This window comes from Mytilus trossulus, chromosome 2 (assembly GCF_036588685.1).
Source record: "Mytilus trossulus isolate FHL-02 chromosome 2, PNRI_Mtr1.1.1.hap1, whole genome shotgun sequence".
Lineage (NCBI taxonomy): Eukaryota > Metazoa > Mollusca > Bivalvia > Mytilida > Mytilidae > Mytilus > Mytilus trossulus.
This window is the reverse complement of record NC_086374.1, coordinates 54,659,537-54,675,662: the sequence shown is the minus strand read 5'-3', so window position 1 is coordinate 54,675,662 and position 16,126 is coordinate 54,659,537. Positions and strand designations below refer to the sequence as shown.

The following is a 16,126-nucleotide window of genomic DNA, read 5'->3' as shown; positions in this document are numbered from 1 at the left end:
AAATATGGTCAGTTTAACCAGTGCATTGTACAATTTTTTATACAGTGTAGACACTAGTGTGTGTCCTGTTGAAGACCATTTGTGTTGTCTTAATAACATATCAAAGTAATAAAGTTATCAAAGGTACCAGGATTATAATATCCATTCATTTTCATGTCCCTGCTTCAGCATATTTTAAAATCTACAGAAGGCAAACAAAATTTCCTTCCATTAAAAGGAGTAGGTCCGGTAAGGACTCATTTTGGCCTCAAATTTCAGTTTCATCTGACGAAAGGTTTTGACCACTTTTTGAACACTTAAGTGTCTATTTCAATTGATTCAATTAGTTTTTGTGAAAGATTTTAACTAATTTAGTCATTAAAAACGATCCGAGTCCAGCTCAAATATGGAAAATCTCTCAAATATGCCAAAAAACATCACTTTTCAGATGGTTTTTGTCAAAAATGAAAGTGGCCGCATCCGTGTTCATCCACAACCTTTACATATGTTATGTATTATTATGAAATACAAATTACATTTCAATATTAAGGATGAACACGAATGCGGCCACTTTCGTTTTACACGGAAACCGTCTAAAATTTAACTAAAATGATTGAATTTTTAAGATTTCAGCAATTTAGCATGACTTAATGGTGCTACAACCCGATATATGTGCATTGTATTGTCAAAAACAGCCCATATTTATGTAGCAGAAGCATTCAACTGTCCAATAATTGACTAAAAGTTTACATTTTAATAATTTTGTAAAACTGCCATATTTTGGGGCCAAAAAGGGGTCTTACCGGACCTACTCCTTTAGTTCTATGTAGCTTTTAGAAGAATTAAAATAGCAATGTCATATATGGTGCAAAAAAGGACAATGAGCATAATATTTTGGCCTGTTAAATGGTAGAAAGATGGAAAAGCCTTTTACTATATTCCTGGTTTAGAGAAACAATAATTAGCCTGTTATTTGAACAAATGCACATGTTAAATCATCAAACACAGGATAAATCAAGTCTTCAAATAGTATCAAAAGTACCAGAATTATTATTTAGAATGCCAGATGCGCTTTTTGTCTTCATAAGACTCATCAGTGACGCTCATATCAAAATATTTATAAAGCCAAACAAGCACAAAGTTGAAGAGCATTGAGGACCCAACACAGGATAAATCTAATCATCAAACACAGGAAAAATCGAGTCATCAGTTATTTGCCAATTTTCCAATCTGAGCAAATCCCATGTACTTTAAAAGGAACAAGACCGTGTTTGTTAACAGGTTAAGCCTTTATTGCTTTGCCTGCACCATCCACAATGTGAATCCATATTCTGTCAAAACATCAAAATGATAACTTGTGAAGTATTTTATTGCAAAAAACATCACTAAAAATAACAAACGGTTTATGTAAAAATGCTTCTTTGCATAAAAATATAAAACTTATCAGCACTAATAACAAAATATTTCAAGGATTAAAGTAGCACAAAAACATAAAATATACATTTCCTATTTACAACTTCACTCCAAATTTTGATTGATTTTCAAAAACTGTCCTATTATGAGTTCTCTGTATATAGTATGTAGCAAATAGTTAACTGATATTTTGGGTATGTTATATTTTAAAAAGCAACCAAGTTATACTACACCATAATAATCTTTAATCAGTTGTTCTCCTATTATACAAATCTTTCAATATTGGCATTACAAATTTTTTCTGAAAAACATGGGAAATATATAGTTTCTCCGAAGTTAAAATGAGATTAGAAAAGTATGCAATGTTAAAATGCACTTCAATAGAGTAAAGAGATTAAATGCAATTGGCTAATGGTCTAAAATAGATGAGATTATTTGAATAAAGCGCCATGAGTGGTAAGAATACTCTTTACCTTGCAATGTTAACTTAAAATAAAATATTGCCATTATTTTGTCCTAGAACACATTTTTAGATGACAAGACAGATACATACACCTTGTACAAATAATGAAATTTCAATAAAATGTTTTCATGACAAGTATAGATATTCATATATTACACCTGAATTTATAATTTCAATATCTCAGTATACATCAATAATAAATTACTTGGCAGTGATATGGATAGGATATAAAGAATGGTATCAATGCACCAAGGTTTTTTGGGGGGTCTCAACAGTAAATAAGGCCTGGATATTTTTTCCTCAGGCCAATGCCAATAGGGTTATAATTACATGTCAAGCAAAGTTTACCCCAAAAGTACTAAAGATGGGAACATATTCTTTCTACATATAATTAACAACTCACCAAAAGAAACACCACTGAAAAATTAAAAAAACTCATTTTCTTTACAGGATTGTCTTTCATTGACCAAGTTATTTGCAATATACATTACCAGAAACATAACAATTTGAAATGAAAAATAACTTGAAGCTGTTTTCAAGCCTTTTTTCTAGCATGTCAGACTGAATGATAAAGTAAAATAAAGTTTTCCAGAACAAAGAATATAAATATTATTTTTTGTATCCTTTTGAACTGAAGATATATCTAAAATAAGGATGTAATGTGTTTTAAGATTAAAGAATTTTTCTGACACACAGAAAACATGAAATTCCTGAAAATGAACGATAATTTTGGACATTTTGAATTTAACATGGAAACATCATATAATCAAAACATTCTGTATGGAAAGATCATTAACAGCCAATCCTTTTTGAACTCACAGGTATGATTTGGATGTAAATATTGCTTTTCCTTACAATTATGTGTAATATGAAGGGAAAATTATTTAAGTGTAAAAAAAGAAGATGTGGTATGACTGTCAATGAGACAACTCTCCACAAGAGACCAAAATGAAACAGAAATTAACACCTATGGGTCACTGTATGGCCTTGGTGGTCTATTTCTGCTATAAATTTCACAATGAAGATATAGATGTATAAGGAACTATAGTTAAATGGAAAAACTAAAAACAAACATAAAATAAAACCTTGCAAAAAGGGTTCATGGCCCTGTAAACTATCAAATTAACCATTGAACAGTATACAAACAGCAATAATCATGAGTACATCTAATTCTTTATGACATTATACTAATGAAGTCTCTTAAAATGAGGAAGAGACGATTGATTATAACCAAATCACATTTTGTTCAACTGAAAGACAAAGGTATATTGGCTATATTAACTACAAATGTGTATGATATTAACATTGAAAGTGGTTATGGTTATAAATGATATATTAGTTATATTTCTCTTCCCCATTTGCATTGCACCTAATAGGGACTGGTTTAAGGATATAAATTACTGAATTTGTCATTCTTTTGAATCTGTTATCAACATTAACATCAATAACAACTACTTTTCACTATCTACATAACTGAATATAGCAATCACACGATTTCTTTGTTAAGAAATAACAAATTTATGTTTTACACACATATACATAGCACCATCATGAACTACAGTAGACAACTGTTAAAACACAATACAGCAATTGGATTTAAATACTGTAAATTCAGAAATTAATGCCAGGTTTTTATTATTGCCAAAAATGCGACTGAGTTATAAACGCAATAATTTAAACTCACATTTTGAAATATTTTCTATGAATTTAACAGGATTTTTCTCAAAATCGTAAAATTTTAAATCGCATTCAAATCTAAAATGACAAAGTCACAATAATAAATGCACGCAATAATTTCTGAATTTACAGTATCTTCTTCAAACAAATACTATACAAATCAAAGTCAAGTTGACAATGTTCATCACCAAAATAACACAAATGAATGTGCTCAAATAAAAAAAAACAAGCTTAAAACAATAGCAATAAAAGGTACAAAAATAATAATGAAGCACAGATAAGTAAGAGTGGAACCATTATGGCATACTTGTATATACAATGGCGCAAATTCTTTATAGCACTAAAAATAAACAAAGGTTAATCTCTCAAACAGATGTTTCATTATACAATATTTACATTTTGGAGGTTAAGTAATAAAAACCCAATTTAAAACCGTCCTTTTTGTGCATGACAGCAGTGACAAATAAAATGAAAATAAAAAAAGTAACAAAATAACATTTTTAAACTGCAAAACATTTAAAAAGCAGATATATGTACAAAGTCATAAAATGATAAAATAATACTGCATTGAATAATTTGGTAATGTAGTGATGGATTGTATTGTAAATCGACAAGCACATATCACTGTGATCCAGAGTTTCCACCTCTGTCTCCACTGCCACGTCCAATGCTTAAATGTTGTAACAAGGGCAGTAACCCTGGTAACAATGGAAGGTCTTCAACATCACCTTGATTATGACTAACATCAGACATATTCTGTAATCCCATAGGTTGTCCCATCTGTCGCACAGGGTTCTGCAAGGGATTTCCCATCTGTGACATGGAATGCATAGGATTTCCCATTTGAGGAATTCCTTGCATAGGATTTCCCATTTGAGACATGGAATTTAAACCAAAAAGCTGTCCGTCATTTGGCTGACCTTGAGCACCTGGCATACTGCCCACTTGACCCAACATAAACTGTGACATTAATGGATTAATCATAGCTTGTTGGTTCATCTGAGAGAATAACATCTGTTGATAGAAGAGCTGTTGTGGTGTCATGTTAAAAGTGTTCATTGGATTCTGGGTGGCCAGATTAGCAGCTCCACTATTTGTTGGTTTTGGCAAATTTGGCGGTGCAGTGATCTTCATTGGTGTCACTACGTTGGTCATCTTGACAGGGCTCACTGATGCTGACAACACAGACTGCAAAATAAAGATTTTTTTCTAAATCAAGTTCAAGAAAATAACCAATATCTAATAATTTCCTGTTCATATGACTTCAAGGTAAAAAAAAATCTTCCAATTTTTGGGTTAAAAAATCTCTAAGAAGCACAATACTTAAATGATTATTTTTTTTGTATTTCTTTTTATGGGGAGGTTTTTGTTAACAAAGGAGATTGGTTAGCTGATCTTAAAATTTATATAAAACTAGACACTAGATTAGTGACACAAGAGCTTGTCATATATGTGATAAAAACATATTGAACATCAAGAAACTTGTCTTCTTTCTATTTTACTGTATTACTAGCACATTATATAAATTCAAATTCACAACAGCACAGAGACAATTTTCTTTACCTTTGTTGCAGCATCAGATTTTCCTGTAGATGAACGAAGTTCTGTTTTTTTGGTTCGAGATTCTGCATCTTCAAACTGATCAACTGGTGGTGCTAAAATAACGAATTAAGCAGATATCATTAGTCAAATTTACACATCAGTTTTTATATTAAATTTGGAAACTTATTATATTCACTAGTATATATCTGAAATAAAATTGAGAATAGAAATGGGGAATGTGTCAAAGAGACAACCACCCGACTAAATAAAAAAACAACAGCAGAAGGTCACCAACAGGTCTTCAATTCCCGCACCCGGAGGCGTCCTTCAGCTGGCTCCTGAAAGCAAGCCAGACAAGAGAAATATTTTGCAAATCTCATACAGACTCAAAAGATCAGAAAGTTTGCGGGACTAAGAGGCACAACTCTTGCCTAGCTAGCTATAGGTAAGGCTAATTCCAGATGTGAGTATGGTATAGATATTCTGGTATGAGTTCTAGATCAATGTACTGAATAGTCTTTTATGATTATAATAAAATTATACGTTTTTTTTGCCTGTAGATAATATTGTACCAAAATTTCAAAATTTATCAAGAGCAACATTGCAACATGAAAAATGGAAATATCTGAGACTCCCACATTACAACTACTTACTAGTTTTAGGGGCTTTCTCTAGTGCTGTTTTCAGTTGAGATATTTGTGTTTCTATATTATTCAATTCATTTACCACCTCTTCACTTTGGCTAATAGTTACATCCATCAAAGACTGCAAAATTCGTTTTCTGAAACAAATCATAATAAAGTCTTTATAGTTTTCAATTTTATATTGATTCTGCATTTAAAATTCAAAAACTTTTGCGATCTTTTATTGATTTGAATATTATCTTGATTTCAAAATTAACAATAAAATGCTTGAATTTATAACTAATATTTTCAGAATTTAATCTATAGAATATCCAACTGAATGATGGTAATGAAAGTTTAAATTTAGGATAGCTTTCTTCAGTCAAATCTAGTTACATTGTTTCACTTCATAAGATGAAAAACAATTCTAAATGCATGGATGATCAACTGGAGGTTAATAAAACTGACGTGTTTTCTTTGTTAAAGAGGTCATAATGTTTTTCTTATATATACTGTAAACCAACTCATTTTCACAAGCGATTTAATTTTGCAACTTTCGGGAGTAGAAAAATAAAGGGAAAATAAATCGTCACGAATATGAAAATCTTGGATCTATCCTTATGTAAATATATCAACTAAATACTAAAACCCTAACGGGAAGGATTGTGCCTGATATTCATATGATGAAATCATAATCTTTCAATCAGTTTAATTGAATACTGGAGCTGGCATGTCAGTTAACTGCTAGTAGTCTGTTGTTATTTATGTATAATTGTCATTTTGTTTATTTTCTTTGGTTACATCTTCTGACACCAGACTTGGACTTCTCTTGAATTGAATTTTAAACGTGCGTTTACTTTTCTACATTGGTTAGAGGTATAGGGGGGGGGGGTTGAAATCTCATAAATATGTTTAACCCCGCCACATTTTTGCGCCTCTCCCAAGTCAGGAGCCTCTGGTCTTTGTTAGTCTTGTATTATTTTAATTTTAGTTTCTAGTGTACAATTTGGAAATTAGTATGGCGTTCATTATCACTGAACTAGTATATATTTATTTAGGGACCAGCTGAAGGACGCCTCCGGGTGTGGGAATTTCTTGTTACATTGAAGACCTGTTGGTGACCTTCTGCTGTTGTTTTTTCTATGGTCGGGTTGTTGTCTCTTTGATACATTCCCCATTTCCATTCTCAATTTTATAGAAAATTGCAAATGAAACTGAAGCGAAGTGGACTAGGAAGGGTTAAATGTGGAATTAAGTATCCGCAAAAATAAGTTGGTTTACAGTATATACACTGATCCTATAAAAAACTAAAATTGATGCTGAAATATTTCAAAAGAGTTTAATAAACAGCTAATGCATTATGCAGTCTTCAATCAAAACTCTCAAACAGGAAATTTCTAAATGCAACAGTATAATCTCAACTCATTAATTGTAGTAAAAATAATCTGTCACTCAGTTATTCAACGACTTTTACAACATAAATATGAAATAAGTGAAATATAAATTAATTTTAAACCTCTTGTATTGCAGCGTATCAATGGTAAGAGTTATTTTTTCTTGATCCATATCAGCATAATCCCCGTCTATACTTTCTGTTTCCATTTCCTCACCAGACTCTCCCTAAAAAATAAACAACTTGTGTAAATGTTTTCCTTATGATGATTGAAGCATTTTAACTGAGCTCTAAACAAACCAATTACTGCTGGTGTGCAGCAGTCAATTTAATTCGTTGCCTAATAGAAGTTCCTGTAAAAAATGCCATCATATCTGTTCCTAATGAAACATATATTATATAGATATAAGAAGATGTGGTATGAGCAAATATGTTCTTTTCCTGTAAGAAACAAATACAGTTATTATTTTTCTAGTGAAAATAATATTACAGAATATTATATATATTAATTCCACTTGGAGCTTATATTATGAAAGAACTTCTATTTCATGTCAGGGCCAACAATAACAAGTTGATACAACCTATATCTTTCTTATTGCTGAAAATGTGTTGTGAACTTTTGGTGCTTTATTATTGAAATTCACTGCAAATTGATCCATATTTATGAAATTATTCAATTGCATACATGTGATTCTTCCGACGGGAGTCAAAATCTCCTGCTTTTCAGACCCTCTTCCGCCCCTCCCGTTAAAATTTGAAATCTTCCGCTTTTGAAAATGTTAACCTCCTAAAATTTTCAATACACATTTAGTTTACAAAATCTATAGGTATAGAGAAAAAGTACGAGAAACTCCAAATTGATATGTTAAAAGTCCAAGAAAAACGGAAGTTTCCTGTTGTGTCAAACATAACATTAGGTCATAAAATAGGTAAAATCAGCCTGAAGTGTTTAGGATTAAACTGTTTATACAGCAATAAATTAAAGATAATAAAAAATCCCTGGTGACAACTAGCTAGTTTAAGTCACAAGCCTGGTTGATTATGAAATACTGACAAAGGATTAAATCGACTTAATTGTACAAGTTGTATAAACAACGATGTAATTCACTATGTGATGCTGTTGAAAACATGGAACATTTACTGAACTCTAAAGACAAATGAAATCAACTCAAATATGATATTTATGGCTTGTTTTCTATCCAAGGAATACCTATATAAAAATAGTTGTCTTGGACAAATTCTTAAATTTTAAAATTTGACAAAATGCAAACTAATTTTTATCACCAAATCCCAGCAGCAAATAAAAGAAGACCAAGTATCTAGCCCAATTCAACTCTGTCTTGAGATTTGATTTCAGATGGTGCAGATCCAGTACCAAGGGTCAAGACCATGCTTACAATACTTCATGCAAAGCTGACTATGATGGCCCTAATGACTTGACCAAACTTATGGAGACAGCTACCAACAAGCAATCCTACATATCTATCAATTTAACACCTTCTGTTACAATTTGCATGTTCAGTAGTGGTACCAAAGTTGACAATTTAGCTTCATCAGAGATACTTTTTGCCAACTACAACAATGAACTATGTATGATGGCTGATCACTTTATCTTGAATTATTCATAATGAATAAATATTTGAAAACCCCTTATCTTCTATTTTTATCAAGTAAAAATGGATATGCCAGTGTTAAAAGGTATGGAATGATTGTTCTTTTAACAAAACAAAAAAGAAGATATGCAGTTAAAACACACAAAATAAACATTGCGTTATGAGACCCAAACTCCAGCTGAAAATTTCCAAATCTCCAGTTGTGTCTTGACAACTCTGTCACATGTCTGCAATTGTTTCTGCATTTTTCCACTGTGTATTCATAGATAATTCATTACTGACATTATCAGTGGTATGTGTATGACATTATAACTGTGTAGGAGTCAACAACTTCATTTGTTATGTGTTGAGTATCAAATCAACATGTGGAAAGCATACTCAATTGAGTCATTAATTCAACATTTAATACTCTCTTTTATATATGCTTTCATATACTAAGCTGCTTGTACATAAATCATTAAGTACTCTTAGTCAATTGTTTCAAGTACTGTGGATTCATTAATATTTGTTGGATACCAATTTTCGTTGATTTTGTGGATACTGAAGAACCACGAATTCAAATGGTTAACGAAAAACAAATTTTCTAAAGAAATGAGTGTAGACTTTGCCAAAACCACGAAATTAAATATCCATGAATATGTCAATTTTCCTCAAACCATGAGAATTGATACCCACGAAAATAAATGAAACCACAGTAATGGTTGCAGGCAAAGCTGCATATATTGATTGTATGGGGTCTCAATCAGTCTGTAAGCACTATAAAGTGGCAAATTCACTTCAGCAATAGGCATGGTCTGTGTATAATTGTCTGGGTGCATTTGTATAACTCTTACCTTCCAGTATGCTTCTTCTGGATCAAACTTTTCTATCACATCTGTAATACTGCTGATTAACTCTCCTGATGTCAGGTTAAATACATGTAAAATCTGAGGAACACTGAAAACAAATATAACATTATTCACACACTAGCAATCCCTAGTTTTCAGTGGTTAATAAAAATTTAGATGTAAATACAGTGTAACCTGTCTAATCTGACACCTGAGTTTTCCAACATCCTGCTTTAACTGTAAATACAGTGTAACCTGCCTAATCCAACACCCGAGTATTCCAACATCCTGCTTTAACAGACACACTTTCATGGTCCAAAAATATGTTTATCCTTGTAGAAAAACTGAGTATTCCTATACCCTGCTGAATCAGACATTTTTTTCTGGCCCCCAGTGTGTTGAATAACACGGATTACACTATACATTGCATATGCATGTGCATTTCGTGTCTAAGTTTTTGAGAGAATTCTGATACAAAATGTTTTGTTAATGGATGGATGAATGGACAGTGGACAGTAATGTCCAATGGCAACTATTATATATGATAAGACAAGAACATCTTAGTGTGATATGAATATGGAGCCTGTTCTGTTCTTGACTGACATGTTGAGTCACATTTTTACATGCTATTTCACCACATGTCAGTTTTCAGAAAGACATGTCACTGTACTTGAGAAATTGTTCTGAATCCAAGTAAACCAGTCAATGCTCTTCTAATCATCCCATTCTCAGTGGAAAAGCAGCAGATAGCATATATTTGAGTCCATGATTTGAACCAAATACCTCCCAAAATTGATATGAGAAAGCTGTTATGTGGTTCATGTTCCAAAGCAACACATTTTTTGTCGCACAAAATTTTAGATTCGACTTGGTACAACTGTCCTTTAATGTTTTTCTTTACCAATATAACCATAACAAAAAATATAGGTGTTCAGTTCAAAGTGAAAATGATAATTGCACAACAGAGGGGGAATACATGAATTTCTCATAGTTTACTGTGGATTCATTTATTTTCGTGTGTACCAATTTTCGTGGATTGAGGAAAACTTGTATTTTCATGAATATTTTATTTCGTGGTTTTCCAAAAGTCTGCATTTAATCATACAGAAAATTTGCTATTGGTTAAACATTAAAATTCTTGGTTTCCATGTACCCACGAAGTCCACGAAAATTGGTATTCAACGAAATATAATGAATCCACAGTACATCAAAAACAGTAAATCTGACTTATCTCTCCATGAGTATGTCTTGAAAGTTTTTGTCCAGTTTAGAATGTCAGAATTCAATTTTTCTTATTTCAATGACCCAAGTACAATAACTGTCCCCATTCAAAAACAATCAAACAATTGCTGTGACCATTCAACCAGTGACCTGATAATTCTATGTTTAAAGGAAGACTCTTTGAAAGTTTTGACTTTACAACAAACATTTACGACTTACCTATTCAATTCATACAGGCTTATACATCTTCTTGAGGGAGGGATGGCTCCATATCTACCAAGATAAAAACAATACAATTTTAATAATACATACATGTATCACTCAATGTTTGCCATCTGGTGTGGAATAACTTACTGTAGACAATATATTTTGTTATAAAATTTACTTCTGGATACTGTCTTATGATCAGAAACAAATCCAGGATAATTTAAGAAAGTTATTAGAATTTTAAAAACTTTAACCACAGAGTGAATGTAATGTTTCCTGGCAGAAAAACTAAGTCCATTGATAAGAAAAAACAGAAAAAATGGAATGTTATTTTTAAAAAAAAATACTTTTAGATACTAGCTATATAGCTTATGAATTTCCAAGTTTGGTAGAAATCCAGGATAGTTTAAGAAAGTTATTAAAATTTCAAAAACTTTTTAACCACAGAGTGAATATTTGTGGATGCTGCAAGGACCTACAGAATGAAGGATGGCTATGTCTCGCTTTTCTGACTAAAGGTTCGAAGGTTCAACAAAAATGACAGACAGGGGATGAAGAAAATCTTTTGTTATGTTTTCTGAAGAATTTAAAAGCATTAGATTATGTTGTTGGGTTACAGTCTCATTAACATATCCCTGACATATCTTTTTATCCATACTTTTTTTCTACAGCAAAGTTTATTATGATTAAAAGAAGCCATTAAAATCAATTCTTACTCTTGAAGTTCCATGAAAACTTGAGGTTGTTCTTCCATAGATATTTCAATTTTACTTATCTTCTTCCTCTTCTGTTCAAGCTGCAAATAAACAAGATAAGACTTTTCTCATCAAAATAATTAATATAAAAATTTAAAAAAACTAGAGGCTCCAAAGAGCCTGTGTCGCTCACCTTGGTCTATGTGAATATTAAACAAAGGACGCATTTGAATTCATGACAAAATTGTGTTTTGGTGATGGTGATGTGTTTGTATATCTTACTTTACTGAACATTATTGCTGCTTACAATCATTCTATCTATATTGAACTTGGCCTAAGAGCTTCAGAGGAATATGTTAGTTAAAATTTACAAATTTTATGAAAATTGTTAAAAATTGACTATAAAGGGCAATAACTCCTTATGGGGTCAATTGACCATTTAGGTCATGTTGACTTATTTTTAGGTGTTACTTTGCTGTACATTGTTTCCCTTTACAGTTTATCTCTATCTATAATAATATTCAAGATAATAACAAAAAACGGCAAAATTTCCTTAAAATGACTAATTCAGGGGCAGCAACCTAACAGCAGTTTGTCCAATCCATCTGAAAATTTCATGGCAAATAGATCTTGACCTGATTAACAATGTTACTCCCTGTTAGATTTGCTCTAAATGCTTTGGTTTTTGAGTTATAAGCAAAAAACTGCATTTTACCCCTATGTTCTATTTTTAGCCATGGCGGCCATCTTTGTTGGTTGGCCGGGTCACGCCACACAATTTTTAAACTAAATACCCCAATGATGATTGCGGCCAAGTTTGTTTAAATTTGGCCTGGTAGTTTCAGAGGAGAAGATTTTTGTAAAAGATTACCAAGATTTACGAAAAATGGTTAAAAATTGACTATAAAGGACAATAACTCCTAAAGTGGTCGACTGACCATTTTGGTTATGTTGACTTATTTGTAGATTTTTCTTTGCTGAACATTATTGCTGTTTACAGTTTATCTCTATCTATAATAATATTCAAGATAATAACAAAAAACAGCAAAATTTCCCTAAAATTACCAATTCAGGGGCAGCAACCCAACAACAGGTTGTCCGATTCATCTGAAAATTTCAGGGCAGTTAGATCTTGACCTGATGAACATTTTTACCCCATGTCAGATTTGCTCTAAATGCTTTGGTTTTTTAGTTATAAGCCAAAAACTGCATTTTACCCCTATGTTCTATTTTTAGCCGTGGCGGCCATCTTGGTTGGTTGGCGGGGTCACCGGACACAATTTTTAAACTAGATACCCCAATGATGATTATGGCCAAGTTTGGATTAATTTGGCCCAGCAGTTTCAGAGGAGAAGATTTTTGTAAAAGTTAACGACGACGGACGCCGACGGACGAAGATGGACGCCGGACGCCAAGTGATGAGAAAAGCTCACTTGGCCCTTCGGGCCAGGTGAGCTAAAAAGGATCAGAAAATTGAAAGTAATTTCCCACTCATAACTATAAAAGAATTATAAATAGGATTCTTTAGCAGATATAAAGTATATATGGAGCTAAATTTTCAAAGTAGATAGTTTTATTATTGTTTTCTTGGTTTATATTAAACTAAACAATGAACTCACTAGTTTCATGGCAGATTGTCATACTTGACACTACTTAAAGTTTGCACAATATACAAATTTTCAGCAAAAGTAAGTAAAACATTATTATTAGTTTTAATGTTGTGCTGCCCTATGTTTATTGTTCAAAAGGACAAATGAATCAGACAAAAGTTTTGAACTTAGTAACATCTACTCCAATGACATGTGACTCGATTCCTTGTTGTATTTGTGCAACTGATACACCTGAATCCCTAGTGAATAAGCTTACCATGCCTGTAAGAACATCAGTGTCAAAGAGAAAAGCCGATATTTCTTCAGATAACACACGTGCAACCCCATCCAAGTTAATTACATGAATCTTAAACTCTGATGTCAGCTGTTTTCTAAAAAATAAGGAAAACTATTTTTCTTATATGCTCAAAAGAAACTTCTGTGAAAGTTTTCTCTTGTCTATTGCATCTAAATGTCGTAGATCTGCTTCTGGCTTCAAACTAAGATGTTTGCATCCATCAAAATTGAATCAATTTTGTGAGCCAAGGCTCCATGTTGACCTAAAATGGTTTTCTTTTAGAAATTGTGACATGGATAGAGAGTCATCTCATTGGCACTCATACCACATCTTCTTATATATATTGACAGAAAGTAGATTTTCAGGTGAAAATTAATAGTGGACTGTATATTATCTCATAAGAGAAGAAATCATTTTTTTTAATTGTGTTTTCAGTAGGAATGAAACATAGCATGCAGTGAATGCCAATTAAGGTACACAGAAAAAAAACACTAGCAAACCAAATGTTTGATCATATGCCAGCTTCCATTTAAAACTTACTCCTTGACAAATCTTTGTTTGATTTCAGAGACATCTGTATCGTGTGAAGATAGTGCTGTGACTGAGCTTGTGTCAGGGTAACTTGACTGGTGATCTGTGATACCATACACATAACTGTAATCTGGTATCTACAATGAAGAATAGTTCAGTTACCATGGGATGTGTGAGTGGTAATGAATATAAACACACTGTGAAAGAGAATAATTTACAAACTGACAATGCCAAGAAAAAAATAAATAACAAACAACAGCATAGAAAGACTAAACAAGATGAACCACACGAAAAAACAAAGTGAGTTATCAGATGCTCTGGAAGGGTAAGCAGAGTCTGCGCCACTTTGGAAGTATTCAATAAATGGCTGTACATCACTCATCATGCAAAGCCATGGTATGTTTATGTACCAGTTTATTTCTGATATAAGGACAAGAGACTCTTTGAAGAAAGAATGAAAGAAAGACCGTATATTATTTTTATAATTTAGATTTCATCTCAAAGAAGCAGAACTTACTAGATTTACTTCAAATTCAATAAGCAGCCTGTAATATACAAAACTAACTAAAATAATTACAAAATTAAACTGATTTTATAACATAAAAGTATCTGTTGACTGGCTAGTAACCACACGTTTGAATAACAGTACTTAAAACCACTTAGCCGCTAAGGCTACCCCTTTATTACGAAATTGAAAAAATAAAACTACTTGTCTTTTTAAGCACCACCTTATTTGAACAAAAACAAAAAAATATATCATAATTTACTTAAATAATAATTTCTGCTATTGGGAACAAAATATTTTGACTTGTCGCTAAACAGATCACTTAACAACTATTAAACATATCAATTGCCAAAAAAGTTTCAATGAAGGTCAAAAATATCAAATACAAGTGACGTCATTGTATGATTGAACTGATTAGTAAAATAATAAACATTTACATTAGTTCAAAAATCGTCTAAGGTGAATTAATGGTATTGGCCATTTGTTTAAGGAGAGCTCAGGCAGATTAGCCTTTTGAATAATTTACAAATGTACTATTACACAAACAGGGACACTAAGATTAAACTAAAGAATACAACTTTTTTTTTATTTGTATCTTGTTACCACAGTTTAAAAGTCTTCCCTGGCCTTGACGAAAATTTAAATCAATACAGGATTAATAAGATTTTAATCTAATTAAGATTTAATCCTCTGCATTGTCTAAAACCTCAACCATTTCCTATTCAAATAACTTGTAATATCAGCATTACAAACAAATTTGTGTGTTTATCTGAATAGCAGACAACTTTGGAGGCAGCATTTCAAATATATTTCTTTTTTTCAATCAAGAAATAAATCATAAATTACATTTTATGTTGCTTCAGTATTCTTCTATAAATAATTTGACCTTTTTCAAACTGAATTTTAATTAAAAGACATAATCAGCTGACCTCTTGATCTCTCATGTTTTGTTTTTTTATTTTTCGTGCGTCTCGTAGACAAAAAATCTACTAATTCTGTCCATACAAATTAAAAGAAGATTTAATTTTCTCAATTTTGGAATTTTGTTCAATATTTCTTGTTGAAGATATTTTTGGGTGGGAAAATAGCAAGAAATCAGCACTGCCCTAATAGCTCTTGATTTTTTTAAATTCTATTTTTGATATTTTATGTTTTATGTTACTTGTGTAGACTACAAATACATGGTAACTTTCACTTTTTCAACCCAGGTTATTATTTTTATGTTCGATTTTTTTTCCCCCAACTCTAATTATGCAAACACACAGGGGTACAGACAAAACCCGGTACTATACATGGAAATGTACCCTAACTTGAAAAATGTTTAAATATTGGATAAGTTTAACTGTAGTTATGTGAAAAAAAATAAAAATGCAAGGCATTTACAGTTAATGTAAAAATGCTCTACAAAATAAAAATAGTTCTTACTTTTAAACTGTGAAAGAAATTGGATGGACAAAAAATACTATGTCTTAAATGTAGTATGACAAAGGTAAATCAATATACCTCAAACTTTTCTTTGCAGAGGCATTAAAATGAAAATTCATAACACA

At 31.7% G+C, this 16,126-nt stretch overlaps 1 protein-coding gene across 1 annotated transcript in view; it reads right to left on the bottom strand.

Moving 5' to 3' along the window:
• Nucleotides 1-1,327: 1,327 nt before the first annotated feature.
• Nucleotides 1,328-16,126, bottom strand: part of LOC134707590 (tudor domain-containing protein 5-like) — a 71,355-nt gene continuing 56,556 nt past the window's right edge. The window contains exons 15-23 of the mRNA XM_063567495.1: nucleotides 14,081-14,208; nucleotides 13,520-13,634; nucleotides 11,675-11,754; nucleotides 10,971-11,024; nucleotides 9,537-9,639; nucleotides 7,214-7,317; nucleotides 5,728-5,855; nucleotides 5,096-5,187; nucleotides 1,328-4,720 (exon numbers count right to left, since the gene is read on the bottom strand). Of these exons, the coding sequence (XP_063423565.1) occupies nucleotides 4,154-4,720; nucleotides 5,096-5,187; nucleotides 5,728-5,855; nucleotides 7,214-7,317; nucleotides 9,537-9,639; nucleotides 10,971-11,024; nucleotides 11,675-11,754; nucleotides 13,520-13,634; nucleotides 14,081-14,208 (1,371 nt within the window). The 3' untranslated portion in view covers nucleotides 1,328-4,153. The remainder of the gene's footprint in view (nucleotides 4,721-5,095; nucleotides 5,188-5,727; nucleotides 5,856-7,213; nucleotides 7,318-9,536; nucleotides 9,640-10,970; nucleotides 11,025-11,674; nucleotides 11,755-13,519; nucleotides 13,635-14,080; nucleotides 14,209-16,126) is intronic.